The sequence below is a fragment of the Giraffa tippelskirchi genome, chromosome 2 (assembly GCF_054371585.1).
Source record: "Giraffa tippelskirchi isolate mGirTip1 chromosome 2, T2T-mGirTip1v1.2.pri, whole genome shotgun sequence".
Classification (NCBI taxonomy): Eukaryota; Metazoa; Chordata; class Mammalia; order Artiodactyla; family Giraffidae; genus Giraffa; species Giraffa tippelskirchi.
The window spans coordinates 141,535,960-141,563,275 of record NC_137276.1 but is presented as its reverse complement, the minus strand read 5'-3'; the positions used below and the strand labels follow the sequence as shown (position 1 = coordinate 141,563,275).

The window sequence follows — 27,316 nt, the reverse complement described above, 5'->3', positions numbered from 1 at the left end:
CAAGAATCCAAGGCACTGAAACTTATCTGGTTGGACTGAATCATATCCAGAGATTGAAGAAAATTTATAAATTCTATTTATGGCACCTCATTCAAAACTAATATATTTAGTAAACTTAACCTATGTTCTTAGAGAAGAAACAGTTCATTGGAAGGTTTTATGCAGACACAAAAACAGTAAAAAGTGCCATAAACTAAGGAAAGAAAAAAATAAAACTCAATTATAGAAAACTTTAAAAAATCATTGATCTACGGCTGTTTATGATGGGTAAATAACATGATATATGGTAAAATGACTGTAATACAACAGTTAGTATTAAAGATGAGCTATCAAGAAAGTGTTGGATTGTATATAGAAGGCATGTTTCAGAAGACAAGAACATTCTCAAAATATTTTACAAACACAACAATGCCTAAGTTTTTAAAAAGTTCTCACATTTAAACAGGTAACTTTCATTCCCTACCGTTTCTTGATGAGATGATACTTTAATCTGAATACTTGAAAAAAGAAATAAAATACTTACATATTTAAGAAAGATATCACCAATGCTTTTGCTCTCATCCCAATTAACAATAAGGTCTTCAAGATCATCCTGAAAAAACACAAAATGAGACAATAAGTGATTCTGACAAGCACTCTGGCATCTCTTAAAATTTGAATATTCATTTGAAAGACATATTTTACAGAGTACCTTAATTTGGCATGTATAACAATAACATTCTTTCTTAATAAGAAATTAAATTTTTGACTACAAGAAAAATATCCTTTGAAAAATAAGTAAGAAAACATAAAGAATGTCAAATCAATAAGACTAAATCTAATTTCCCAGTATGATGTGGAAGTATAATTAATTTAACTACACAGCTGATTGGTTCACTAATTAAAGAATTAATTAATTATAGAAAAGCACTTTTGATCTTGCCTGCTGAAGCATCAGCCATTAGAAACTGTTATCTATAATAGAGGTCAGCAAATGTTACTTAAAGGGCCAAATGGTAAATATTTTAAGGCTTGCAGGCCATATGGTTTCTGTCACAAGTCCTCAATTCTGTCTTTGTAGAATGGAACCATAAACAATATGTAAATAATTGTGAGTGGCTGTGTATCAATAAAACTCTCTTTCCAAAGTAAGCAAAACTTTATCAAAATGGTAAACTGGCTGGATTTGGTCCATTGACCATAGTCTGCTAATTCCTGGCCGGTAAAATTTCTCAATCATCATCCTAAAATACTACTTATTTGTAAAAATTTAGAAGACATTTAAAAGCTTTCTAAGATAATAAAACCAGATGATAAAATGAGATGGCAAGAAATGACTAACTGAAATTCTAGAAGTAACTTTAAAGTAGAAATTAATCAATAAACTTATACAAGAGGTTCTCAAACTGTTACACGCAGACGCTCTCCCAACTCATTTTTTAGTGGGAACCATAAGATTAAACTATTTTCATTACAATATGAAGGCATTATTTGACTCCTTGATTCTCTCATAAGGATACAACAGAGTCATATGGAGGCGACATGATGTATGATACTGCAATGGAATGAATTAAGAAGTAGACAGGAGAAACAAGTTTTCTATTAAGTCAGATTAAAAAAAAGCAAAACAAATCAACATCACTCTTCACTGTTTCTGTTTTGGAAATTAGTTATTTTTCAAAAAGAACATGTTATTTATGCTACCACATAAGGAGTCATTATTATTAACGTATATTTTTAAAAGTGCATGAGTTCAGTTCAGTTCAGTTGAGTTACTCAGTCGTGTCCAACTCTTTGTGACCCCATGGACGGTAGCACACCAGGCCTCCCTGTCCATCACCAATTCCTGGAGCTTGCTCAAACTCATGTCGTTCGAGTTGGTGATGCCATACAAACCATCTCATTCTCTGTCATCCCTTACTCCTCCCGCCTTCAATCTTTCCAAGCATCAGGGTCTTTTCCAATGAGTCAGTTCTTTACATCAGGTGGCCAAAGTATTGGAGTTTCAGCTTCAGCATCAGTCCCTCCAATGAACACCCAGGACTGATTTCCTTTAGGATGGACTGGTTGGGTCTCCTTGCAGTCCAAGGGACTCTCAAGAGTCTTCTCCAACACCACGGTTTAAAAGCATCAATTCTTTGGCACTCGGCTTTCTCACATCCAACTCTCACATCCATACATGACTACTGGAAAAAACATAGCTTCAACTAGATAGACCTTTGTTGGCTAAGTAATGTCTCTGCTATTTAATATGCTGTCTAGGTTTGTCATCGCTTTTCTTCGAAAGAGCAAGCATCTTTTAATTTCATGGCTGCAGTCACCATCTACAGTGATTTTGGAGCCCAAGAAAATAAAGTCTGTCACTGTTTCCATTGTTTCCTATCTAGTTGCCATAAGTGGTGGCACAGGATACCATGATCTTAGTTTTCTGAATGCTGAGTTTTAAGCCAGCTTTTTCATTCTCCTCTTTCACTTTCAAGAAGCTCTTTCGTTCCTCTTCGCTTTCTGCCATTAGGATGGTGTCATCTGCATATCTGAGGTTATTGATATTTCTCCTGGCAATCTTGATTCCAGCTTGTGCTTCATCCGGCCCAGCATTTCTCTTGATATACTCCACATATAAGTTAAATAAGCAGGGTGACAATATACAGCCTTGATGTACTCCTTCCCAATTTGGAACCAGTCCGCTGTTCCATATCTGGTTCTAACTGTTGCTTCCTGACCTGCATACGGATTTCTCAGGAGGCAGGTCAGGTGGTCTGGTAGTCCCATCTCTTTAAGAATTTTCCACAATTTATTGTGATCCTCATAGTCAAAGGCTTTAGCGTAGTCAATAAAGCAGAAATAGATATTTTTCTGGAACTCTCTTGCTTTTTCAATGATCCAACAGATGTTGGCAATTTGATCTCTGGTTCCTCTGCCTTTTTTAAACCCAGCTTGAACATCTGCAAGTTCTCTGTTCCCATACCATTGAAGCCTTGCTTGGAGAATTTTGAGCATTACTTTGCTAGCATGTTAGATGAGTACAAGTGGGTGGTAGTTTGAACATGCTTTGGCATTGCCTTTCTTTGGGATTGGAATGAAACTGACCTTTTCCAGTCCTGTGGCCACTGCTGAGTTTTCCATATTTGCTGGCATATTGAGTGCAGCACTTTCACAGCATCATCTTTTAGGATCTGAAATAGCTCAACTGGAATTCCATCACCTCCACTAGCTTTGTTCGTAGTGATGCTTCCTAAGGCCCACTTGACTTTGCATTCCAGATGTCTGGCTCTAGGTGAGTGATCACAGCATCATGGTTATCTGGGTCATGAAGATTTCTTTTGTATAATTTTGTGCATTCTTGCCACCTCTTCTTAATATTGTATATCCACACACAAAAAGATGATCTTTAAACCTTGACCTTAGCCAAAAATGAACTCAAGATAAGTTATAGATCTAATGGTAAGAGCTAAAACAATACAACTTCTAGAAGAAAACATAGGAGAAAATCTTCAAAATCTTGGGTTGGGCAAAAATTTCTTAGATATAACACCAAAAGCACATTACATTTTAAAAAATGGATAAACCGGACTTCATTAAAATTAAAAATTTTGGAACTTCAAAAGACACCATTAAAAAAATGAAATAAGCAAAACAGGTTGGGAGGAAATATCTGCAAAACACACAGCTGATAAAGGACTTGTACCAAGAATTTATAGAGAACCCTTACAACTTGGTAAGCCAACACACAACCCAACCAAAAAAATGGGCACCACATCTAAGCATACATTTCACAAAGATAATATACAAATGAAAAATAAGCAGATGAAAAGACGCTCGACTCATTAATCATTAAAGTGAAGCCGCTCAGTCGTGTCCAACTCTTTGCGACTCCATGGACTGTAGCCAGGCTCCTCAGTCCATGGAATTTTCCAGGCAAGAGTACTGGAGTGGGTTGCCATTTCCTTCTCCAGGGGATCATTAGGGAAATGCAAATAAAATCATTTTATATCCTAGAATGGTTATAAAAGAAAATGTATAAGTACTGGCAAGAATGGAAAGAAATTTCAATGCTGATACATTACTATTAAGAATATAAAATGATGTAAAAGCCTGATAGTTTCTCAAAAATTTTAAATGAAGACTGCCAATATAACCCAGCAATTCTACTCCTATGTATCTATGGAAGAGAATGAAAACACACCCAAACAAAGATTTGCAGACAATGTTCATATCAGCATGATTCATAACTGCCAAAAACTGGAAACAACCTAAATTTCTATCAACTGGTGAATGGATAAAGAAATGCAGCATATCCTTATAATGGACTATTATCTGGCCACATAAAGGAACAAACTACTAACATGCTACATCACAGATGAAATTCAAAAATATACTAAGTTAAAGAAGCCAGACATAAGACACTACCTATTATATATTTACGTTTATATGGGATGTCTAGAAAAGGCAAATTTGTAAGACAGAAAGTAGATTAGTGGTTGCCTGGACCAGGGTTAGGAATGGGCATGAAGGATCTTAGTGGGGAAGATGAAGATGTTCTAAAATGGATATGGTGACGGCTGCATAATTTGGTGACTTATTAAAATCACTGAATCATATATTTTAAAAAAGGTTGAGTTTAAAGATGTAAAATGTACTTCAATGAAACTGTTAAAAAACTGAAGCATCTTTAAAAGTATTTTTAAACTTTCTGTTTCAATTTTAACAACAATTAATACGAATAAATAAAACCCACATAAACACAAGTCCCTCAATCATTTTTTAAGAATGAAAAGGGATCCTGAAACCAAATAATTTAAGAACCATTATCCTATACTCTGGGCTTCCCTTGTGGCTCAGCTGGTAAAGAATCCGCCTGCAATGAGGGAAACCTGGGTTAGATACCTGGGTTGGGAAGATCCCCTGGAGAAGGGAAAGGCTACCCACTCCAGTATTCTGGCGTGGAGAATTCCATGGACTGTATAGCCCATGGGGTCGCAAAAAGTCGGACACAACTGAGCGATTTTCACTTCACTTCACTTCACTTCACATCCTATACTCTGCAGATTGAGAAAAGTCAAAAGGGAAAAAATTTACTTTCAGTAGTATAAAGGTGAACTCAAGCAAGAATAATTAAACAGCCCACAGAGTCAAAAATTAAGATTTAACTATTTAAAATTTCACTTGAAAGAACCAAAAGAATAAAAGGATTATACATAAGAATAATCTTGGAACAATATAATGCAGTGAATTCTAGCACTGACTAGTTAGTTTTAAATACTGGCTCTAGAGCCTGTTAAGTTTTGTGCCCTTGGGCAAATTACTTAACCTATAAGTGCCTCAATATTCTATTCTGAAAAAAAAGTAAATATCTCATAAAGGATTAAATTAGTTAATATTTGTATAGCACTTAGAAGAAACCCTAACAGGGAGTAGTGCTCAGTAAGTTACTATTAACTATCTTTCCCTACATATTTAATATAAATATAGGAGATATTTGGAAAACTGTGACGTGAAAGAGAAAAAACCTATAGCTCTACAAATATAATCTAGTGGTATATTTTTAAAGTGTAAACAATTACAGGATGGCGGGATATAGTTATATGAGACCATTGCAACCAGAAAGCAAAATAATCTCTAGGCCACCTGAAAAAGTCTACTGTTTTCTGGTGAACCTTTAAATTCTTGAGCCTGTTGATTAAATAAAGATCTCTGCCCTAATCACTTGGTCAGCTCAGAGACTAAGTAATAAAGAAACTAAGGCTTAGAGAGATTAACTTGCCCCAAACCACACAGTTGTGAACCAGTATTCACTCATGCTTGTCTGACTCCAGATTCCATGTCATTCTACTAAATCTATAGCACAATTATCACCATTAGAAACGGGGAGTCAGGTGGGCAGGTGAGCCCCCAAGAGTATTAGTCATAGTGCCACCATTTCCTACAATGTTTCTGTGGGAATATGCTTGACTCAGTTTAGTACAGACCCTGGGACATGTCTCCTCCTTGTCCATACACAATTCTCCATAGGATGCTCCCAACATTACCTCCTGGCAGTAAGAAAGGAAAAAAACTCTATAGTTCTAAGACATTGAGCATCGAGCTCCCAAAGACTATTTAAAAAGTAGAGGAAGTTGTAAACAGATTGGACTAAGAAAGCTAAGCTCTTTCTCTCTTTCCTTCCTTGCTAAGATTTCTTTTATACCATTACCATCTACTTTTACACAAGATGGGTTTCTCTTTTACCTAGCTCACTGCACAAGACACCAAATCAGCAGATTCTCCAATACAAACCTGTTCCTGAAACAAGTTCAAGGTACCCTGAGAATTAAGGCTAAATTAACAAATAACAAAGCATAAACACAGAAAGAAAAGGTCCTCCCTCAACTCCTCTCTTTTGTTTCTTCACAGTTCCATACAAAAGCAGGTATTTGCACATCAAGAACCAATGCTGATTAGCGCTGAAAAGGAAAAAATCACACACAGAAATAGATGCAGATAACAATCTCAGACATCTTCATCTTAAGCTAACTATTAGCATGCTATAAGTCACAGACGAACGAAGAATGAGGCTAAAGGTGTACACATGATATCTAAGATGACAAAATAAATTTAACTTCCAGTCTTGATTTGGACATTTAAAAAGTAGCATGACGAATATTCAGCAAGTATCTTCTGACACAAATCTAACTGCCAGACAGTGGTTATAAACACAGTGGGTAAAAAATGATTTTAATCCTTCACAAAACAACCACTCATGATTCAGACACTATTATCCCCATTTTACCTAGAAGAAAATTGAAGCAATTAAAGTTAACTTACTTTGAACCCAAATCTACTTTATTCCACAGTCCAAATTTGTAACCACTATGCAATGCTATAAGTTACAAATACCAGTGCTTCTCAGGAATACCATAGCAATATGAAAAACTGTACAAGTTTAAGCCATATTTACGTGATTTACTCATTGACATACTAAAAGAATGTATCTACAGCATGATAATCAAGAAGCAATATAGCATTAGTAAATTAGGACATGGAAAGAACCTAAGCGTCCATGAATTAATGAATAGATAAAGAAATTGTGGTATATACAATGAAATATTATTCAGCCATGAAAAAGCCATTATGCCTTCTGTAATAACATGTATAGTCCTTGAGGGCATTATTATACAGGAGATAAGTCAGAGAAAGATAAGTACTATATGATCTCACTTACATGTGGAATCTAAAAAAATCCCACAAAAAACAAACACAAAAATCTCATAGATACAGACTGGCAGTTGCCAGAGACGGGGGAAGGAGAGTGGGTAAAATGGGTAAAGGTGGTCAAAAGGCAAATTTCCAGTTATTTTACTTACTCCAGTCCAAAAGATGTAATGTAGAGTATGGTGACTATAGTTAACAATACTATTTTGTATATCTGAAAGTTGCCAAGAAAGTAGAACTAAAAAGTTCTCATTATAAAGAAAAAAAACAACAACTATGTGTGGTGGTAGATCTTAACTAAAACTTATCGTGGTGATCATTTTGCAATACATACCCATATGAATCCATTATTGTTATATACCTAAAACTAACACAATGTTATATGTAAATTTTATCTCATAAAAAAAGGGGGTCAGGAGCAAGGAAACATAAGGGTTTAGGAGAACAGACTTTGAAGTTAGACAAAAAAGGGTTCAAAGTCAATGTCCAGCATTTATTAGATGATTGAATTTAGAAAAATTATTCAATCTCTGTACAAAGCAGTGTCACATCTCTAAAATGTAGACAATTATAGTATCAACTTCTTGGTAATGTTCAGTGGATCTGGCAGTACCTGATAAAGGACAGGCTACATTTAAAAGGAAGAAAAGAAAAAAATGCTATGCAAAAAAAGGCAAAGAAAATATACAGCATAATTTGGGGAGTATTTGGGTTATAGGATTATAGGTATTTTCTACTTTTTCCTTTTCACCTTTATTTTACAAATAAATGTTTGACAGCACATACTGGTTTCGTGGTAGGAAAAAAACCATAGGCTTCAATATTTTAAATGCATGACAAACCTGAAATTAGCTAAAAAACAACTACTACTTGAAATATTGGTAATCCAAGTTTGTAGAAGAAGCTTAAAAAATTGGGTTACACATTAGAAAACTAAAGGGTAACAATCATTTTCAAAGCTCCAGTGACTCACTAGTGAAGGAAACATAAAAGCAGACTCACAGATATAGAGTACAAACTAATGGTTACCCTTGGGGAGACAGAAGTCAGAAGGGCAATATAGCGATAGTGGGGGCAAACAGGGTTATTATGGGATTATATGAAATCATGTATACAAAACTTTTCAAAATTGTAAAGCAATATAGAATTTAAATAACCATTTATTCAATAAAAAAATTATTAACAACAAAAAAAAGGTCCAGTGAATCAGAGAACAAAATTTGCCAAACTGAGATTATGATTCTGTACACACAGAAGGTTTATAACATTTTATATTAGATGGGAACTTGCATGCCCAGAATGGCTAAATGACTGACACCAAGTGATCTACAAATTAACAGTAAAACACCAAGATGAAAATCTGCTTGCCATTCTACTCTATCTTTATACCTCTCAGTCTTTCTCATGAGCAAAAAAAAAAAAAGACCATTCCAAGAAGACTTTACTCTTCAAATATTCAGAATCCTAATCGGAAATAGATATAAACTAGCCTGAGATTCCACAGCTTTTTAATCTTTTAAGAAAAGAAAGGCTCCTTCAAACTTACTTATAAATCTAGAAATAGGTGAAATATGGTCAAAGATTTTGAAAAAATACAAAATATAAACATTAGATAAATTGCATTTTTATTAACTTACAGATCTTTCATATTTTTGTCTACAGCATGCACTAAAATCAAAAGTAAGTTAATGTATTTGTTTGAAAACATTCTGTAACTCAGACTGATCATTTTATTGTAACACGGAGTAAACATTAGGGAAAAGATAAATTAGCAATAATACTGTGCCTCAAATAAATCTCACTGGCTATGATACTGCCACAAAGCTGTAATAAACATCAAAATGGGTTGTTCTGAGAAGAAAACTGATCAGTTGTGCTCAGGCATCATATATGAAGAGGAAATAAAGCTAAACTACTTTTAAGAGTTCATCTAAATCTTTTCCCAAATTACTTTACTATGAGAGATTGATACCTGGAATCTAGGGACCCTTCAACAAAGGAAAATTATTATAATAAAAAGTGGACAGCATTGTCTTTTACAGTTTTGGCATTTATCTGACTATATACATACAGAGAGAGAAATGAATGAAATGATCTCTAATCCTTTCTAACTTCCGTTTTTTAAACAAATCAAACAAAACATACAACCCAAGATGAATAGCAATAGAAAAACAAGAAAAATAGTACTAGCAAACACATTATCTTAAAAGAAAAGACTTTATAAGGTCTAAATTCTGTATTTTCAAATTAATCAAAGTAAAAAAACAGGCAGCAGGAAAGAAATATTAATAAGGCGCTAGAGCAATGAGGCAAATGATTCAAAGGAATAAATGAGGGATTAAGAAATTTTAAATACAAAATTTATTTAGCTAACCAGAAGTACATGAAAAACCACAGTAAATATACATAATCTAAAAAGAATTACTACCACACTAATATATACAAATTTACCTTTATCTTAGTGTGCACATCAAAGATATCTGGAATACTACCAAAAATAGTCTTAATTTCTTCTGATGCAAGGATAGGCCCACCTCGTTGTCCTTCCTCTTCCAATGGCACTTGAAATAACTAAAGGTTAAAACAAGACTCGATTAGGTAAACTGGAAGAAGAAAAGAATTTTTTAAAATCTAATATATACACAGTGATAAAGGAGAGATAAGATATTAATGGAAAAGAAAAATATTTCTTCCTAACCTAAATTTGAGACCTTTTCTCATAACATTTTCTAGTCTATTTTATCCTATTTACACATCTATGTATGTGTGTATATATATATATATATATATATAAAATCTTGTAACAAAATATTAATTAGAATCCAGTAAAAGTTCACCACAGTCCTACAAATCATTAAAATTGTTAGTGTGATACAGAGTAATTTCTACTTTTTTAACTCAAGTTACTAAGGAAGAAAGCAATAAGGAATCATACTCTTAATATAGGTACTAAATGTTTTGAACTGATAGCAAAAAAAAACTTGGTTTAGAGGAAAAAGACTAGATTTGAAGCTAGAAGACCTGTCTGTATCCATGCTGCTGCTTCTATCAATCTTAAAAAAATACTCCTACAACTAGTAAGTGAATTCAGCAAGGTCTTAGGATACAAGGTCAGCACACACATGCATGCATGCACACACACATGCTTGTAGGCACACTGAAAAAAACATATTTCTATAAACCAGTATTGTACAAACTGAAACCAAAAGTTAAAAAGCAGTATCATTTACAGTAAAAACCTAAAATGCTTAAGTATAAATAGAATAAATCATGTACATGATACTGAAAACTACAGAATGTTGATGAAAGAAATCAAAGAAGACCTAAATAAATGAAGACATATGGTCATGGATTGAAAGACTCAACACGGTAAAAATGTCAACTGTCCCCCACCCCCGAATTGATATAAGGATTTACCCTAATGCCTATCAAAAATGCCAGGACTTTTCATAGATAAAGAAAATCTGATTCTAAAGATTCATATGGAAGGGCAGAGAGCTTCTTACTATCAAGCTCCAGTATTCAAGATTGTGCAACACTGGTGAAGAGAGAAACATTCATCAAGATCAACAGAACAGAACATAGACTTTAGAAACAAATCCATGCAGATTTTTTGACAAAGGTGCAAAAGCAATTTAGTGCAGGAAGGCTAGTTGTCCAACACATGGTACTAAAACACCATTTGCCATCGGCAAAACAAATGAACCTCAGCCTAAATATAATCTTTATACAAAAATTAACTCAAAATTAATCATAGATCTAAAGAAAAAACCCACAACTATGAAATATTTAGAAGAAAACCTAGCAGAAAACCTTGTGACTTAGGCTTATGTAAAGAGTGTTTAAATACAAAATCAAAGGCATGATGTATAAAAGAAAAAAAAAGCTGATAAATTGGATTTTATCAAAACTAAAAACAACTCAGCAAAAAACTTACAATGAGAAAACATGTTATAGAATAGGAAAAAAATGTCTGCAAATCACATTATCTAACAAAGGTCTATATCCAAAATATATAAAGAATTCTCAAAACTCTGGGAAGAAGGCAATCCAATTAAAAACAAGTAAAATCTTTAGTTATTTCAATTAAAACAAGATATACAGATATCAAATAAGGACAAAGATGTTCAGTATCACTAGTCTTTTTGAAATGTAAATTTAAGCCAGGATGAGATAATACTACACATGTGCTTGAATGGCTAAAATAAAAAACACTGATAACATAAACCAATGGTGAGGATGTGAGCAACTGGAACTTTTACATGTTGCTGGTTGAAGAGCAAAACTGTACAGCCCCTCTGCAAAAAGGCTTGACGGTTTCTTTTGAAATCAAGCATTACTTACCATATGATCCAGCAGTATCACTCCTAGGTGTTTACCCAAGAGAAATGAAAATTTATGTCCATATAAAACTTGTACACAAATGTCTGTAACAGTTCTATTGATAACCACTCAAAACTGGAAACAACTCAAATGTTCTTTTGATAAGTCAATATATAAACTGTGGTACATCCATACAGTGGCATACTACTCAGCAAAAGGATCAAAGTATTTATATACACAAGTTAGACAAAACCCAAAGGAACAGGTTGTATACTATGACTCTATTTTATGACATTAAAAAAAAAATTACAGTAACAAAGAAGAGATTAGTGATTACCAGGAGTTGGAATGAGAAAAAGGTGTGACATAAAGGAATAGTAACAGGAGTTTTAGGGGGAGATAGAAATGTTAAATGTATCAAAGAAAAGAGTCAATTTTACTGTATAATTAAAATTCTAAAATATTGACTATTCCAAGTAAAAATAATAATGTATTATTGGGTTAACATATGTAGAAGTAAAGTGACAACAGCACAAAGGCCAGGATGGGATTAATGAAAGGAAGGAGGGAGGGAGAGAGAGAGGAAGAAAAGAAAGAACACTGTAAATAGTAAGAAACTTCATAAAGATTATGAATTGTTCCTACAACAGTTTACCACCTCTTCCCCCAAAAAATATATGAATATTCAGGCCTTCCATTTTTGCACGTATAGTGAGCACCTACTTGCTGAAAACAAAATAATGAAGTAAGAAAAACCTCTGTCTAATAAACCTCTGTCTAAATACATCAATAAGCTGACAAGAAAGTGAGGTACCTTCAGAGGCCAAAATCTAAGTGAAAGTAGAAAGCTGAGTCCTAAACCAACCTTTTTCCCAAAGACATTTGCCTAAATCGATGCAAGTTAAGCTTCACCTATAAAAGCCTCAGTGAGAACAGAAGACCCATACAAAACCTAGATTCCAACATATTAACAACGTCCAGTAAAGTCAGAAGTATAGTTAACCAACGACCCAGAAATTCCAGATTTCTGCCCAGAATATGTTCTCAAGCAGCCATGAGTAAGAATACTCACTGAAGCACTACTAGTAATAGTAAAAACAAACAGCAACGAAAACACCAAAACAAATTCCAATGTCTACTAAAAATAAAAGTTAATCAGGTGGATATAATCACACAGGAAAATGAATTACTGCCACATGCAATGACACAGATGTATCTAAAGAACATTTCTATCAAGTGAAAAAAGCAATTTACTAAAAAATATATACTGTTACATTTAGACAGTTTCATTTTCTACATATATATGATAGATCTATAAGGAAAATGGTAAGCACAAAACTCCAGGTAATGGTTATCTATGAGAGAGGGAAAAGAAATGGGATTGGGGAAAAACGTAATAGAAGGTGCAAAGATATCTATAAGTATTTATAAGCATTCCTTTATGTAGTCAACATTCATTAAACATCCTAAACAAAAATATTCAGACCATCAAAATACATCAAGATTAAAACTTCTCAGTACTCTTAAGACATAATATCTTAAAATATTTTTACTGTGTTTTAATCCTGCATATAAAATTAGTTAGCTAAAAACTACTGATTCTACCTTTCCCATATATCTCAAATCTATCCTCTTCATTCTGATACTATCCCAAGAAGTTTAGTTTATTAAAATCTCTAACCAAGAGTGCTGAAATAATCTTCAAATTGATCTCGCCTCCACGATTTCTTTCCCCTTCTTCAATACCTCCTTCAAAGTGAACCAAATGACTACCTAAAATACAAGTCAAATGTTACCATCTTTCCCTTCCTATTAAAAATTCTTTAACAACAAATGACCTAGCACACTGTACAAAGGCCTTCCCCAGTCTGAAGTAAGCAATCTTATCTCAACTCTTACTATATTCACACCCTAAACTCTACCCTTAGTTCAGTTCAGTTCAGTAGGTCAGTTGTGTCCAACTCTTTGCAACCCCATGCCGGGCTTCCCTGTCCATCACCAACTCCCAGAGCTTGCTCAAATTCCTGTCCATTGAGTTGGTGATGCCATCCAATCATCTCATCCTCTGTTGTCCCCTTCTCCTCCTGCCTTCAATCTTTCCCAGCATCAGGGTCTTTCCTAATGAGTCAGCTCTTTGGGGTGGCCAAAGTATTGGTGCTTCAGCTCTACCCTACTTTTAACCCACCCACAACTCAAATTCCCCTGGACTATTCTGTAATACCGTGAAGGATTACAGTCTTTCAGTACTGTTGGAATAATCTCAAATACACTTCCTACCCATACTGTTTGCATGCACCAATCATAATCATGCTTTAAAACTCACTTCAGTTTGCATCTTCTGTATGATACTTTTTCAGTGTTCAAGCATTGAAAATTCCAGCCCAACACCTTCCCTAAACTGGAAGAGGAGCAAAATTCTCACCACACATATCTCCAAATACCTTAACTAAACCTCTCTCATGAGGTTCAGAACTTTCCATTTGGTTATAATTAGGTGTGTATGCTTTAACTCCTAATCCAGTCTAAGTTCCTTTAAAATAGCAATCTTCTTTAACACCTGTCACACCTCATATTAATAAGCACCTAAGTATTACATGGAAAAAAATCAAGAAGCTTCACTTAATTTGGGGGCTAAGTAAAAATTAAGCTATTACAAATTCAAATTAAAAAAAATATTTGTAGGACACATTAGTAGGACACATTGTAGGACACATTAGTCCTACAACAAAGCTTAAAGAGAACACTATAATGAATGTAGCCCACAAATTTTTAAGTAAACTTAGGTGAATTTATACTAAGCACAGCAGTGTGGAAGTTTGTCTACAGTGTAATAATTACAAGTGCTTTTAAAAAAGAAGTTTTAGTGAATGTAATTGATATGCAAATTAAAATCTGAAACTCCAGGGCATTTACCATGGCCTGAAAGGATTTACATTTCTAGGTTATAAATGCTATGAAGTACATGAACAGTATATGCCCAAGGGATTTTCTGCTACTCAGCCATATTTTGGCTGACTATAAAAACTTCAACAAGAAACTCATCTAGGATGGCTTCCCTTGAGGAGGAGCAGAACTGACTTAAAACAAGTTAAGTTTAATATAGCAGAGGGCCTCATAAAACCCTGACTACTGCTAAATAAATTAACTGTGAAAAATAACCTTTCTGTGAATACCAAGAAAAAAGGTTTTCATTTCTTATTCATGCATCTTATCAATGGTACAAGCAACTAAAGGCCATTATATTGGACCTTAATGAACAATAGTAAGAATTCAAATAGAATTAAAACTAAAACCCAAATAAGAAACTCCCTATCATTTTCTATTCAAAGTTAAGCTATGTGGTATCAACTTTATTTTCCTGACAAACTATCTCCTTCATTACCACAAACAAATTTATTCCTTCTTTCTACAGATTTCAAAATAATGTCCTATTATTATGCTTTTCAGAAGCTTGAATTTTGATTTATTCCTTAATATCCTCCTTGATCTCATCCTACAAGGATTCCTTAGAATTGTTTTTCTTCAGAAATACCTTCATAGTACATTTTAATAGTAGTAAGCAATGAGTCAACATTTGACTACTGCAAAATTTTAGAAAATGACACATTAAAGGATAACTTTAAAAAAATTACTATGGCAGAAACCAACACAATATAGCAAAGCAATTAACCTCCAATTAAAAATAAATTTAAAAAAATAAAAATTTACTGACAAACATGTTGTTATGCTTCATTGCTAATTGTTTTTCCATATATAAACAGTACTAAATAAAGCTATGATTCTTGAATACACACTATCATAAAAAGCTACCACTTCCAAATGTAAATGCAGTATCCTGAAATGGAAGCTGCAAAATTCTGAATTAAATTCAGTCTACTCTAAGACCGTCTATTGAGGATCCTTCTCTTTTTAAAGTCACTATTAAAAAAAAAAAAGCTATTTCTGCATGAAAAAAAAAAAGCTACTCTTACATGGCATTTCCCTAACAGCAGTTTCTGTCATAGATTTTCAATATCTATGTCTAAATTCTATGCTTATACAATTCTCTTATAAAAAATAACACATTTTTTTGTTTTTACTTATTAACGGTGGAACAGAGGTCATTTTTCCAAATTCTTACCTGAATAATTGTGGCCAATATATTTACATAATTACTTTCAGTCTGATAGAGCTCTTTTGCAACTTGCCACCTGGCTGACTGCTTTGAAGGAACTGGAGTGGAATTCTTAGAAGACTTAGTACAAGACTTTGGTGTTTCTAAAAGGAAAAAGGAGGAAAGATTTAAAATGGAAGCCAGATGTAAGTACCACTGTACAGATTTAACAAAAAAAAAAGAGAGAGAGAGAGAGAAGGGTATCTACTCTTACAAATACACCACCATATATATTTTCATTAAAGTAGAGTTTCATCCTAGAATAAGGCCAGAAAAAAATAATGGTCATGTACTCTTCAAAAACGTCAAGATCATTAAAAACAAAGAAATACCGAAAAGAAGAACTGTTCCAGATAAGAAGAGACCAAAGAAAGATAACACAATTTATAATCCTGGATTGAATCCTAACTCAGAAAAACCTTTTTGCTTTTGCTAAATAGCATAGTAGGACATTAGTGGAACAACTAGTAAAATCTGAAGGTCTATAGAGTAGATCAGTGTTAAATGTTAATTTCTTAATTACAATTAACCTAATTAGACTCACTTCTCCATATTCAAAGCAAACTGACTGACTTACTATTCCCTAAAAACTCATTCTGTATGCTGTGTTACATGTATTCTTGCTTCTCTTGTAATAAATCTCAAATCCAACTCAGTTTTCTACACCTATCGTAAATTGACTTTTAATTCCTTCCATGAATATTAGTGACTACCTATTCTATACTAAGGGCTTGCCTTTCAGTGGTAAAGAACCCAGCTGCCAAAGCAGGAGATTTAGGTTCGATCCCTGGGTTGAGAAGATCCCCTGGAGAGGGAAATGGCAACCCACTTCAGTATTCTTGCCTAGGAGGTCCCATGGACAGAGGAGCCTGGTGGGCTATAGTACATGGGGTCCCAAAAGAGTTAGACATGACTTTGGGGCTAAACAACAACTCTGTTCCAGGCACTGGGAATAAAGCAGAGAAGATAGACAAGGTACTTATTCTCTTCAAGTTTATATTCTGGTGAAGAGAATAAAACAATAAAGAAGTAAACAAACAATTTCTAACAGTGATAACTACTAGTGAAGACGACAACCCGGGATCAGGTTGGTAGGAAGGAGTAGTGGGACAGGGCCTTACCTTTACAGAGAACCCAATAAGATTTCTTTAAAATAGGGAGAGCAAGTATAAAGTTCCCGAGGTACGGTTTTAACAGTAGAAAAATCTGAAGAATAACAGACACTGTGACTGATACCCAGAGAGTATTAGTGGAGGACAACAGCACATGACATTAGAAGTAACTGAGGAAGGATTACCTAGGAACCCGAAAGCTATGGTAATACAAAGCTACTGTCTTTGTGCAGAGAACAGCATGAACTAATTTACGTGTTTTTAGAGACCTCTCTAAGTGTTAAATGTAGAAAGGCAAACATGAATTAGGAAGACCATCTAAAGGACCATTGCAATTATCTCAGAGAGACCATTTATATAGAAAAGGTTGATAAAGGAAGGGTAACAAAGGAATAGAGGTTAAATCAAGATTTCTAATGTGATTATATGAAGAACAGGTTGTGTATTAGACATGAACAAGGAGGTGTGAAGAATACAGTTGAACAGGGAAAATCTCAAATTTGGGCATCATCAGCTATAGAAAAAAAGCCATAGAATTAAATGAGATCATTTAGGAAGAATTTAATGGAAAAGAAATGACTCAGGAATAACATTCCACATTTAGAGTTGGAAAGATAAGTTAGGCCAAGAAGAAAGAGAAATGAGTGATATACAAAAGCCAAAATTAAAAAATGTGTCCAGGAAGGAGTAGCTGCTCATGTGCTGAATGCTGTTGACTGTACAAAAACTGTCAGGCCCCCCAGCAAGAGCACTGAAATTGAATGGGAATGAACTGAAAAGACAGTAAAAAGAAAGGAAATGAGACAATGGATCAAGATAAATCCTTCAAAAGTAGTTATATGAAAGGGAAGAGAGAAAGAGGACAGTCAGTGGAGAGTATTATGAAGTCAAGGGAAGGTTTTAATTATTTCATAAATTAGAAAACAACATATTTGTATGCAGACTGAAAAAAAAAAAAAAGCAAAAAAACTGAAGGTCAAGGTAAAAGAACTAATTATAGGTGGCTTCCTATATCAGCTAAGAAACAAAGTAAATTCACCTTCTTCTGACTTCATTGTACCTATTTTCTCCATTATTCATGTGACATCTCCTGTGATTCTTTGTGTTAACAATCTGCTCTCTGAACAGCTCTATCACTTTCTAGCTGTGTGACTCTAGACAAGTTTTACTTCTCTAATCTCAGTATAGTCATCTGTAAAACAGGGGCAATAAAACTTACCTTATAAACACACAAAACATATAAACACTTGGTATATAGCAAGCAATTGTTAAATCTAAGCATTTACATAGGTCTTTTCTCCTCAGCTAGAACAAAGGCCAGTCACTGTAGTATGGATTTATCTACATTCTAATAATTATTCTATCCCACTAAATTTAAAGATTTAAAAATGTGAATTACCTCCATAGTTAATGCTAGATTCTGGTGTGTTGGAGATATCTAGGAGTGACCCTATAGAAAGGGAATGTTCAGCTGATGGGCGCTTACGGGGAGGGAAAGGTGACAAGTCTGCCTCTCTTGAAAGCTGAGCAAGTGTCTCTTTTAAACGACGTCTTTTGCGATTGCTGTTTGGGGTATTTAGAGAAAGCAGTGACACCGATTTCTTGAGCTCAGGTGTATTAGCCTGCAATCAAAAGCACAAAAGCTCAATTTTACTTCTGTGTTTCTTTACTGAGACAAGAACAAAAGAAAAACACACTTAAGAATCTGACAAAATCTGGGTTTTGCACCATAATTTTACAACTACACATTTTTCCACATAATTCGGCTGTTTCATAAAACATAATAATCAAAGCACTATTGTAAGTGTCTAACCACTAACACCTAATTCTTTTTCTCCACAGTAGTATTACCATTACATATTTGCCTATAAGCTTATTTACAATCTACTCTCCATTAGACCATAAATTCTGGGAAGACAGGGACCATTCATTCATATTTTGTTCACTGTATCTCTGGCATTTAGCACAATGCCTGGATACAGTGCTCTTCAATATTTGTCAAATACCACTTGATTTTTTTTTTTTTTTAACTATACTGTCTTTAAAAATGCATCGACGATGCTGCACGAGAGCTTTCACTAATTGAGGTGAGCAGGGGCTTCTCACTGCAGTGGCTTCTCTTGTTGCAGAGCATGGGCTCTAGGCTTGTGGGCTTCAGTAGTTATAGCACATGAGCTTAGCTCCCACACAGCATGTGGAATCTTTCTAGACCAGGGATCAAATCCCTGTTCCCTGCATTGGCAGGCAAGTTCTTAACTACTGGACCGCCAGGGAAGTCCTACCACTAGATTTTTTTAAGAGTTCTCTCTTGCAATCTGAGGCATATTTTTTAAACTTTACTCTCAGAAACCTACATTGAGAATAAGGGGCCCAAAGAGAACACAACAGAGTACATATTTAGATTTTATCGAAACATAATAAATGCACACTTCACCTTCAACATTCCATTCAAAATTATTAAATCCCAAACTGAAGTAAATTTTTCCTTAAAGCCTGCTTCTATATCTTTCTGTCACATTTTGGTGAACAACATCGTTTTCACCAAGATCCAGCAATGAAGGCTGGATTTTCCTTGCCTATAATTCCTTCTACTACAGTCATTTTTTTAATGACATCTCTCCCCATTCTTCAGTTGCTCCAGGACCAATCAAAATGCTTTAACATATTAAAAACTTGATTCTGCCTATTTTCTCAGCTTTATCTATTGGCCTTCTTTCCTACACACTTTTCTGAAGCCGTACTTTTAATGTACTTTTAAGCTTTCACACCCTCTCCCACCTGCTGTCTAACATGAATGTCCTTACTAAGTTAGCCAAGGAAGATGGCTCAGCATTTATTTGCTCTTTTCAATCCTGCCTGAGTCTCTGAGTTAGTAGTTAGAATACATACATTGCTCAATTATGGCACATTTCATTCTGTATTATAATTGTATGCACATCTCTCTTTCCTTTAAGGTTCTAAGTTTTTGAAGATAAGGATGTTATGGTTTATAATGGTATCACCAAAAATTAGCACAGAATGACATAGATTAAAATAAGATCTAATACATTAAATCTACATAGACTATCCCTCAATATCCAACTGTTTAATTATTCTGACATTCCTAAACATGACAAATAAACATGATCTATGTGCTAATTATTCTAGGTTCTTTTGGAATAAAAAAGTGTCATCTTCATACAATCAAGTTCACAGAACAAATGAAAAAAGGGACAAATAGCATACCTTTTCATATAAATACATAGTTTCTCCAGCTCGGGCATCCATTTGAATGCTTCCCCAGAACCACTAGTGGAAAGAAGACTTTAATTAAGAATTTATCTCATCAGAAAAGCTATTACTAATGTTTTTTAAAAACTACTCTTATTTTACAATTACTTGCCTCTTGTTTCACAACATAAAGTTTCTTTGAAGGTTCAAATGGAAGTTCTTTTACTATATTCTCTTCAACTATAAGGTGAGTGCATCTTTCATCTCCAACTGGTAAATAGTTTCCTCCTAAAGAGGAAAGCATACAAGCACACATAAGACCAACTGTTAAATAGTTTCCTCCTAAAGAGGAAAGCATACAAGCATACATAAGACCAACTGTTTATCCCCAGGCCCAAATTTTTTAAAGAGACATATTCTCAAGGAAGTGATTAGCAGGAGTAGGAAATAAAATATGTTAGATTTTAAATTATGCTGAATTCTACCTTGCATTTTAGTCATTCCTTCCATATTGTTTTTCTCTTCATCCGAAAAACCCAGGAAACTTAAAATGCAATCTTGAAATGGAGGAACTTTAAATTCGTTTCTAAAGTCATCAATTGATGCGCAGAAGTCCCTAAAAACAAAGTACACTCTCCTAAAACCAGCTTAACTTAAATTCAATATAAGTGAAGCAGATCAATTTAAAAATCTACAGTAACTTTCAAGGTTTTAGCATAATCCATTTATTGAAAATATTTTACATTAGGTCCTGAAATGTTCATAAAAACCACACAGTTAAAAAAAAACTGATGTGTCCTCAGTCATACCAGAAGTAACTTCCCACACAGTTTAATCACAGGTAATTGTCACAAGATGCAAATATCTGCTCTGTACATGAAATTTTATATGTATTCCAGGGGTTCTACAGTTTCATAAAATCTTAAGTAATAATCAAGTACAAGAGCAAGGAATTATGAGACTGGAAAGCTTAACAAGGTTATGAAATGCAATTACCACTTAAAATGTAACCAGACAAATGTAAGAAAAAATATAGCACAACCCAAACATCCAGATGCAGTAAGCTATTACCTGATAATTTTAGAAAGTTTTTATTGGTTATTAAATTATTTTATAAAATAAGGTTCAAAGATATCATAGATGTCTTTCCATTTTCAATAATTACAATAATAATAAAAAAAAAACTTTGTTCCTCCTATACTTTATTCCCTAAGCTTCACAAAGACTGAATTAACTTTTCATATATTAATATATGAATTTTGGGCACATAGGTTTCTTTATGACATGTGATTGATTCACATAATTAACAACTGAATTTCTAAATACTTACTGTTCATTCCGCCTTTCCCAAGCTTTATAAATCCATTCTGGTTTCATAATTGGAGTACCTAGGCTCACAGCTACCTAAAAACATAAACATTAATTATGATGAATTTTTACCTTAAATAATTGCATTCTTATAAGATATAAACAATTATAATTACATTCTTAGATCACTGTACATCTGCTTTGTAACAAAATATAAAGAAAAATTAAAGAAAAAGCTATCTTTCCATCATACAATTTAGGTTAAAATAACTTCCAAAACAAGTTCCACAAGGTCCAAGCTGTTTCATTTTATTTTAAATAAATACATCTCCCAAGTTGATTCAGTTCATCTTTATTACATTTCTATTTCTGTGTTTACTTTCTTAGAAGTATTAACCCCCATGATAGCACTAAGAGTTTAAGAGAAAATATCTGATTAGGTCACAAAATCTTAGATATGAATTCTAAGTATACCTCCCAGGAATTCAACATTACCCTAAAGTTACCATTGGCTACACATATACACTGATGGAGGGTGAGAACAAAGTGATAAACTCTTCAAGTGCAATCTTGAACTAAGACTTTAATCCCAATAAAAGTATTTTCTCCTGTTCTATAATTTGCACAAGTTAAATCTTGGAACTGTTTTGTAAGAATAAAGTTCTGCTCTTAGATAAGAGAGAAATTACCTGCCCTCATCACCTTCTGACCCCCTTACTCACCAACACTCATAGTAATTCTTTCCTAATATTACTCATCTGCCTCCTAAAATGTTATTCACTTACCAACCTCCACTATCCTAATCATCTTTCAGGACCTAATTCAAGCTCCACTGCCTCCTTCAAACCTCAGGGGCCACACTCCTATGATTTAAAATTTTTTACTAAACATACCGATAGCAAAAATTGAATTTCTGATCCTCAATAAATTATGAGAGAAATAGACAAAATGAGAACACTATCATTAAATCCATTACCAAATAGTGCTATATTGAAATACACAAAAATACTAAAATTTACATACCCTGAATTTTTCTCCTTGTGTACAATTTGCCACCAAATGTGTAACTTTTAAATTAGCGTCTTTTCGAGTAACTCCACCCATGTGATGAACCAATGTCACCAATCTGACCTCAAAAGAAAAAGTAAACATTGGTTTTTTTGATTAATATGAACAAAATTTTAAACTATGTTTATAGTTCATTTAGCATATACTGATTTCTATCTATAAGGTACATAAAAGAATTTTTATAAAGTTTATGTTAAAAATTAAAGATTCATTTGCCTTCTTGGCATAGGCAAAATCATACAGAGAGATAAGCTAGTTAAGATGAACATACAAAACTAAGTTAATTAAAGAGTGGCTTTCACACAAGTGAAAAAGTAAATATATTACTTCTCAGAGGTGGGTGGTGAAGTAGAAAAGCTTGTTGCTTTGCCAGGCAAAGGGGGACACAACAGGCTTATGTTCCAAAAAAGTGTATGTCTTCAATTTATTGCTTTTTAAAAGCCAGGTTGCCATCACATCAAGATTCTTCCCACAGAATTAGATTAATATCCCATTAGCTCCAACATAAATAATTTAACAGATCAAAGAAAGAAGTTTCTATGAATTATCTAGAGCAATGAGACTACTTTAAGACTAGATATATATAACAAAAAATCGCAATGCATAAACAAAAACTTCAAATAATGCACTAATAAAATACTTAAAAAGACAATTTAAACAGATAGTTACGAAGTTTTTCTAATTCACAGACCAGCCACCCTAGACAAAACATTTGTTGGTTTACAAGGCTCTTCAGAATGTTTCTTCACAAAGTTTAAGACCTAGTATACTCATAGTTGGCTTCCCGGGTGGCTCAGACAGTAAAGCGTCTGTCTGTAATGCGGGAGACCCAGGTTCGATCCCTGGGTCAGAAAGATCCCCTGGAGAAGGAAACGGCAACCCACTCCAGTACTGTTGTCTGGAAAATTCCATGGATGGAGGAGCCTGGTGGGCTACAGTCCACGGGGTCGCAAAGAGTCGGACACAACTGAGCAACTTCACTTCACGTTCATAGTAATTTCTCCTTCAGTATTTTAAAAATAAAATCATGATACAACTACCAAAAAAAGCTAATTTAAATTTATTTTGCTAGAGAAAATACGCTTTGACTATAATGTTTTAAAATACTTACTAGTTCTTTCCTCCCGAATCCAGTAAAACACAGTACTAGATTCATCATGCTTGTACAATAGAGTGGGCGGCATGAAAATGGCAAAGGCTGAAGGATACAATTTTAAATCTGTGAGCGTCTCTATAGCAAAAATAGAACACATCTTTCTAAACTAAACATATTTCCCTCTCTTGCCATTTAACATTCCCAACCGAAAAATATACTTGCATCTTTCAATATGTAACAAATTGCAAGGATCAATTTCACAGTAAAAATTTCCCATGATTTCCCATATCATATTTGATGCACATAACCTAAACATACTTTACTACTGCCAAATAAAATATAAATATCCATACCCAAACCTTTATTTCCAAAATGTACTTTGTTGCATGAGGCATTGTCTATAGTAAAAGATTTCCATATACTACTATAAATGCTTCAAATTAAAGTTAAAAGAGGTAAAAAATATTCTTCTAATAAATACTGATCATACATATACTTGAATCAAATATGATTCCAACTTTTCAGCTAAAAAATGGAGATAGTAAACAATTTAACAAATGATTTTATCCATCTATATATGAAAGAGAATGCTTAAAAACAGATATAAATTTAATTCCCACTATTAGGCAGAAATATACTTTTCCATAATCTTAGCCTTTAAAATGTTTATGTGTTTTTTGAAAACAACACTTCTGAATCAAAACAGAGAATTAAGATTATCATGTGCTCATTATTAGTATCTATAATAAAAGAAGCACAAAGACCCAAGCAATTTAAAGTTAATAAGGCAAGCTTAAGAATGACAAAACAGAGCAATGAAATAAGTATTAACTCAACTACAACTTAACTGAAATGCTATTCAAAAACAAAAAGCTAAAGTAATTTCCCTAATTTATCAGTACTGTTCTATGAGGAGGGAAATTAAAGTTTATGTATTTATATATACACATCTTTGGTACTCAGGTTTAAAGCAAATGATTTCTTCCCAAGATACTGCAGGTATTAAGATTTTGTATATACATGATATTCATCAGGCTTCCCAGGTGGTGCTAGTGGTAAAGAACCTGCCTGCCAGTGCAGGAGATGTAAGAGACGGGAGTTTGATCCCTGGGTCGGGGTCATTCTCTGTTTTGGGAAGATCCCCTGAAGGAGGGCATGGCAACCCACTCCGGTATTCCTGCCTGGAGAATCCCATGGCCTGGTGGGCCAAAGTCCATGGGGTTGCAAATGGTCGGACATAACTGAAGCGACTTAACACACACGCACACACATACTATTTATGATTAAAGGACTTCTGAGTTCTACAGTAGGGAGTACTACAGAGTTGCCACTACTATTCCTATTCTCAATATTTCATATTCTCAACAATTAATGAGATTTTTCTGCATAAAAATTAATAAAACTTTATTAACCTTGAAAAGTTATAATAAGCATATATTCTTTCTTACCTCTCCTTTTTCTGCACAGTTTAATACAACTGGTGGTCCAATAACTCTACAATCAGCCTGGTATAACTCATTAAAGACAGAATCCTGGAAGTCCATGACTATGAATACATTTTCAAATTCTGGAGAATCCAAACTTTTAAGTTCTTCAACTGATTCCATCTTTACAAACGGCACTTTAATTTCCTTGATTTTTTCCATGGAGTTATTAAGAAATAAAATTTATATATTATAAAATCAATTATAAATCTCTCTAAATAAGACACCAAAATCAACTCAGTATCAACATTTTTATTTGTGTATTTGTAGAAATGTAGAAACTTAAGTTTTAAATCATACAATGAGCATTATACTTAATAGTGAACATAGTTCTTTACTTATTTATATAAACATATCTCTACATTAAGATTTTAAATTTTGAAAATTATTATAAAGGTGTAAGTTTCTGACATGACTTGGTAGTCATTATAAAGCATCTAGTATGGATATAAAAATAGGGATGATGAATTTTTTAAGTACATGTATTTTGATAGTAGGATGCCTTAGAAAGATATCCACAGTTGTTTTTTATTGTGACTGAGAAAATGATGCCATACGCATAGTTCTTCCTCCACAAATTATAGTCAGAAAAAAAATACTATGACACGTAACATCTACAAAAAGTTCAGTATATATGAGGGAAATAAGAGAAAGATAAGAAAATATGGAGGCAACTACAACATTGCATACACAGGATATAAAAAGGCAACTTTGTAATGTACATCCATGAAAAAGAATGAAGATAGTTAAGTATCTACATGACTTGTGTAAAAAGAACAGAATCATTTAAAAGAAAATTCAAATGGGGGAGTCAATATTTGGGCTTTACTTCCAAGGCTGATGTGAAGGGATGAATTGTGTATCCCAAAACTCATGTTGAAGTCCTAATCCTCTGTACCTCAGAATGTGACTATTTCAAGATACGGCCTTTCAAGATGTAATAAAGGTTAAATGAAGTCACATGGGTGGATTCTAGTCAGACTAGATTAGTGGTGGATAGGTGTCCTTGTAAGAGAAGGAAATTTGGACATACAAAAGAGATATGCATGCACAGAAGATAAGCCATGTGAAGATAAAGCAAGAAGGTGGCAGTCATCGACAAGCCAAGGAGAAAGGCCTCAACAGAAATTAAACCTGCTGACACCTTGATCTTGGACTTTAGCCTCCAGCAAAGTGAGAAAACATACTGTTATTGTTTGAGCCACCCAGCATACGTTATTATGGTAACCCTCACAATCTAGTATTAGCTGGTATAGGGAATTAGATATATTTCATACAGTGAGGTAAATTCCCTGATTACTGTCAAATATTGACTTGTAATTGTGGAATAAAGCAAGAATTTAGAATAAAATAAAATTATTGAGAAAAAAGTAGAGTTTAAAGTATTAGATCTTCACAAATACATAAGTGAAATGTCATTTAAATTTAACAATGCCAAATTACTCTGTAAGGATTTCATTATTTATAAAACTTTATAGTTTGAGGTTTCAGAAGCATCCAAATTTTAAAATAAATGTCATAGTTTTCATTAATCTAGCTTCAGAGTGCTCAAAGTATATCTCATGTCTACTTTAGGCCCAATCACCATTAAGTGGACTATAGAATACAATCAAAGGAAGTGCAGCATGCCACATGCAACGAAATGCTTGACCTACCATATTAACAATACTTTTTATTAATTTTTCATCCGATTTTCCAGGACAACTTTCTTTTATCTTTATAACAGGGACTTCCATTATTTTAACAGTCTGTGGAAAAGAGACTTAATTATGAGATTAAGAAAACTATAAATTTATTTATGCACCGATGGAAGGAAAATAGTCTCTTTTAAAAAAAATAAAAAGCTAAATCTCCATACCTTTAAGGCTTTTATAAGCTCTTCCTGTTTTCCAGCTTCTTGAACCAGTATGACTCTTGTTTCAATCTGAGGCATTTCTTCTATTAAAATTAAAAATGTTTAAGTAAAACACTTTTATTATTCACTAACATCGAAATCAGTAGTCTCCAACCCCTTTTTTGGCTATATTTGCGATGTTTTCCATCTTTGAGATAATAACATTCCCTGAAATTAAAATGACTTAATTCCTAGCTTTTTAAAAAAATCTGATCAGATATCATTTCAGAAGAGAAACATACTGTATTATAAACAAAGTATTCAAACATTAGCACTCTTTATAATCAAAGAAAGCATTCACCAACTTGCAGAGGCATCCTCTTAAGTAGTGCATACAACTTTAGGAAAGATACGTTTACACAGTGGAAAGGGAAGAAGTGGCTCTTCACCTGACCAGTCCTAACCGAAAATATTCTAGCTAACAATATTGCAGCTAGATTGCCCTCACATACAGCAAAAGCAACATCCAACAACAAGATGCCCTCTCCTTCAAAGTTG

The 27,316-nt window shown here is 33.7% G+C and overlaps 1 protein-coding gene across 1 annotated transcript in view; it reads right to left on the bottom strand.

The window, feature by feature from the left end:
- ECT2 (epithelial cell transforming 2) overlaps window positions 1–27,316 on the bottom strand; it is a 59,489-nt gene that overhangs the window by 26,785 nt on the left and 5,388 nt on the right. The window contains 13 exon segments of the mRNA XM_081570955.1: window positions 524–592; window positions 9,622–9,741; window positions 15,614–15,750; window positions 18,158–18,380; window positions 19,984–20,046; window positions 20,141–20,256; window positions 20,454–20,584; window positions 21,299–21,372; window positions 22,300–22,407; window positions 23,456–23,542; window positions 24,889–25,071; window positions 26,580–26,672; window positions 26,783–26,862. Of these exon segments, the coding sequence (XP_081427081.1) occupies window positions 524–592; window positions 9,622–9,741; window positions 15,614–15,750; window positions 18,158–18,380; window positions 19,984–20,046; window positions 20,141–20,256; window positions 20,454–20,584; window positions 21,299–21,372; window positions 22,300–22,407; window positions 23,456–23,542; window positions 24,889–25,071; window positions 26,580–26,672; window positions 26,783–26,862 (1,484 nt within the window).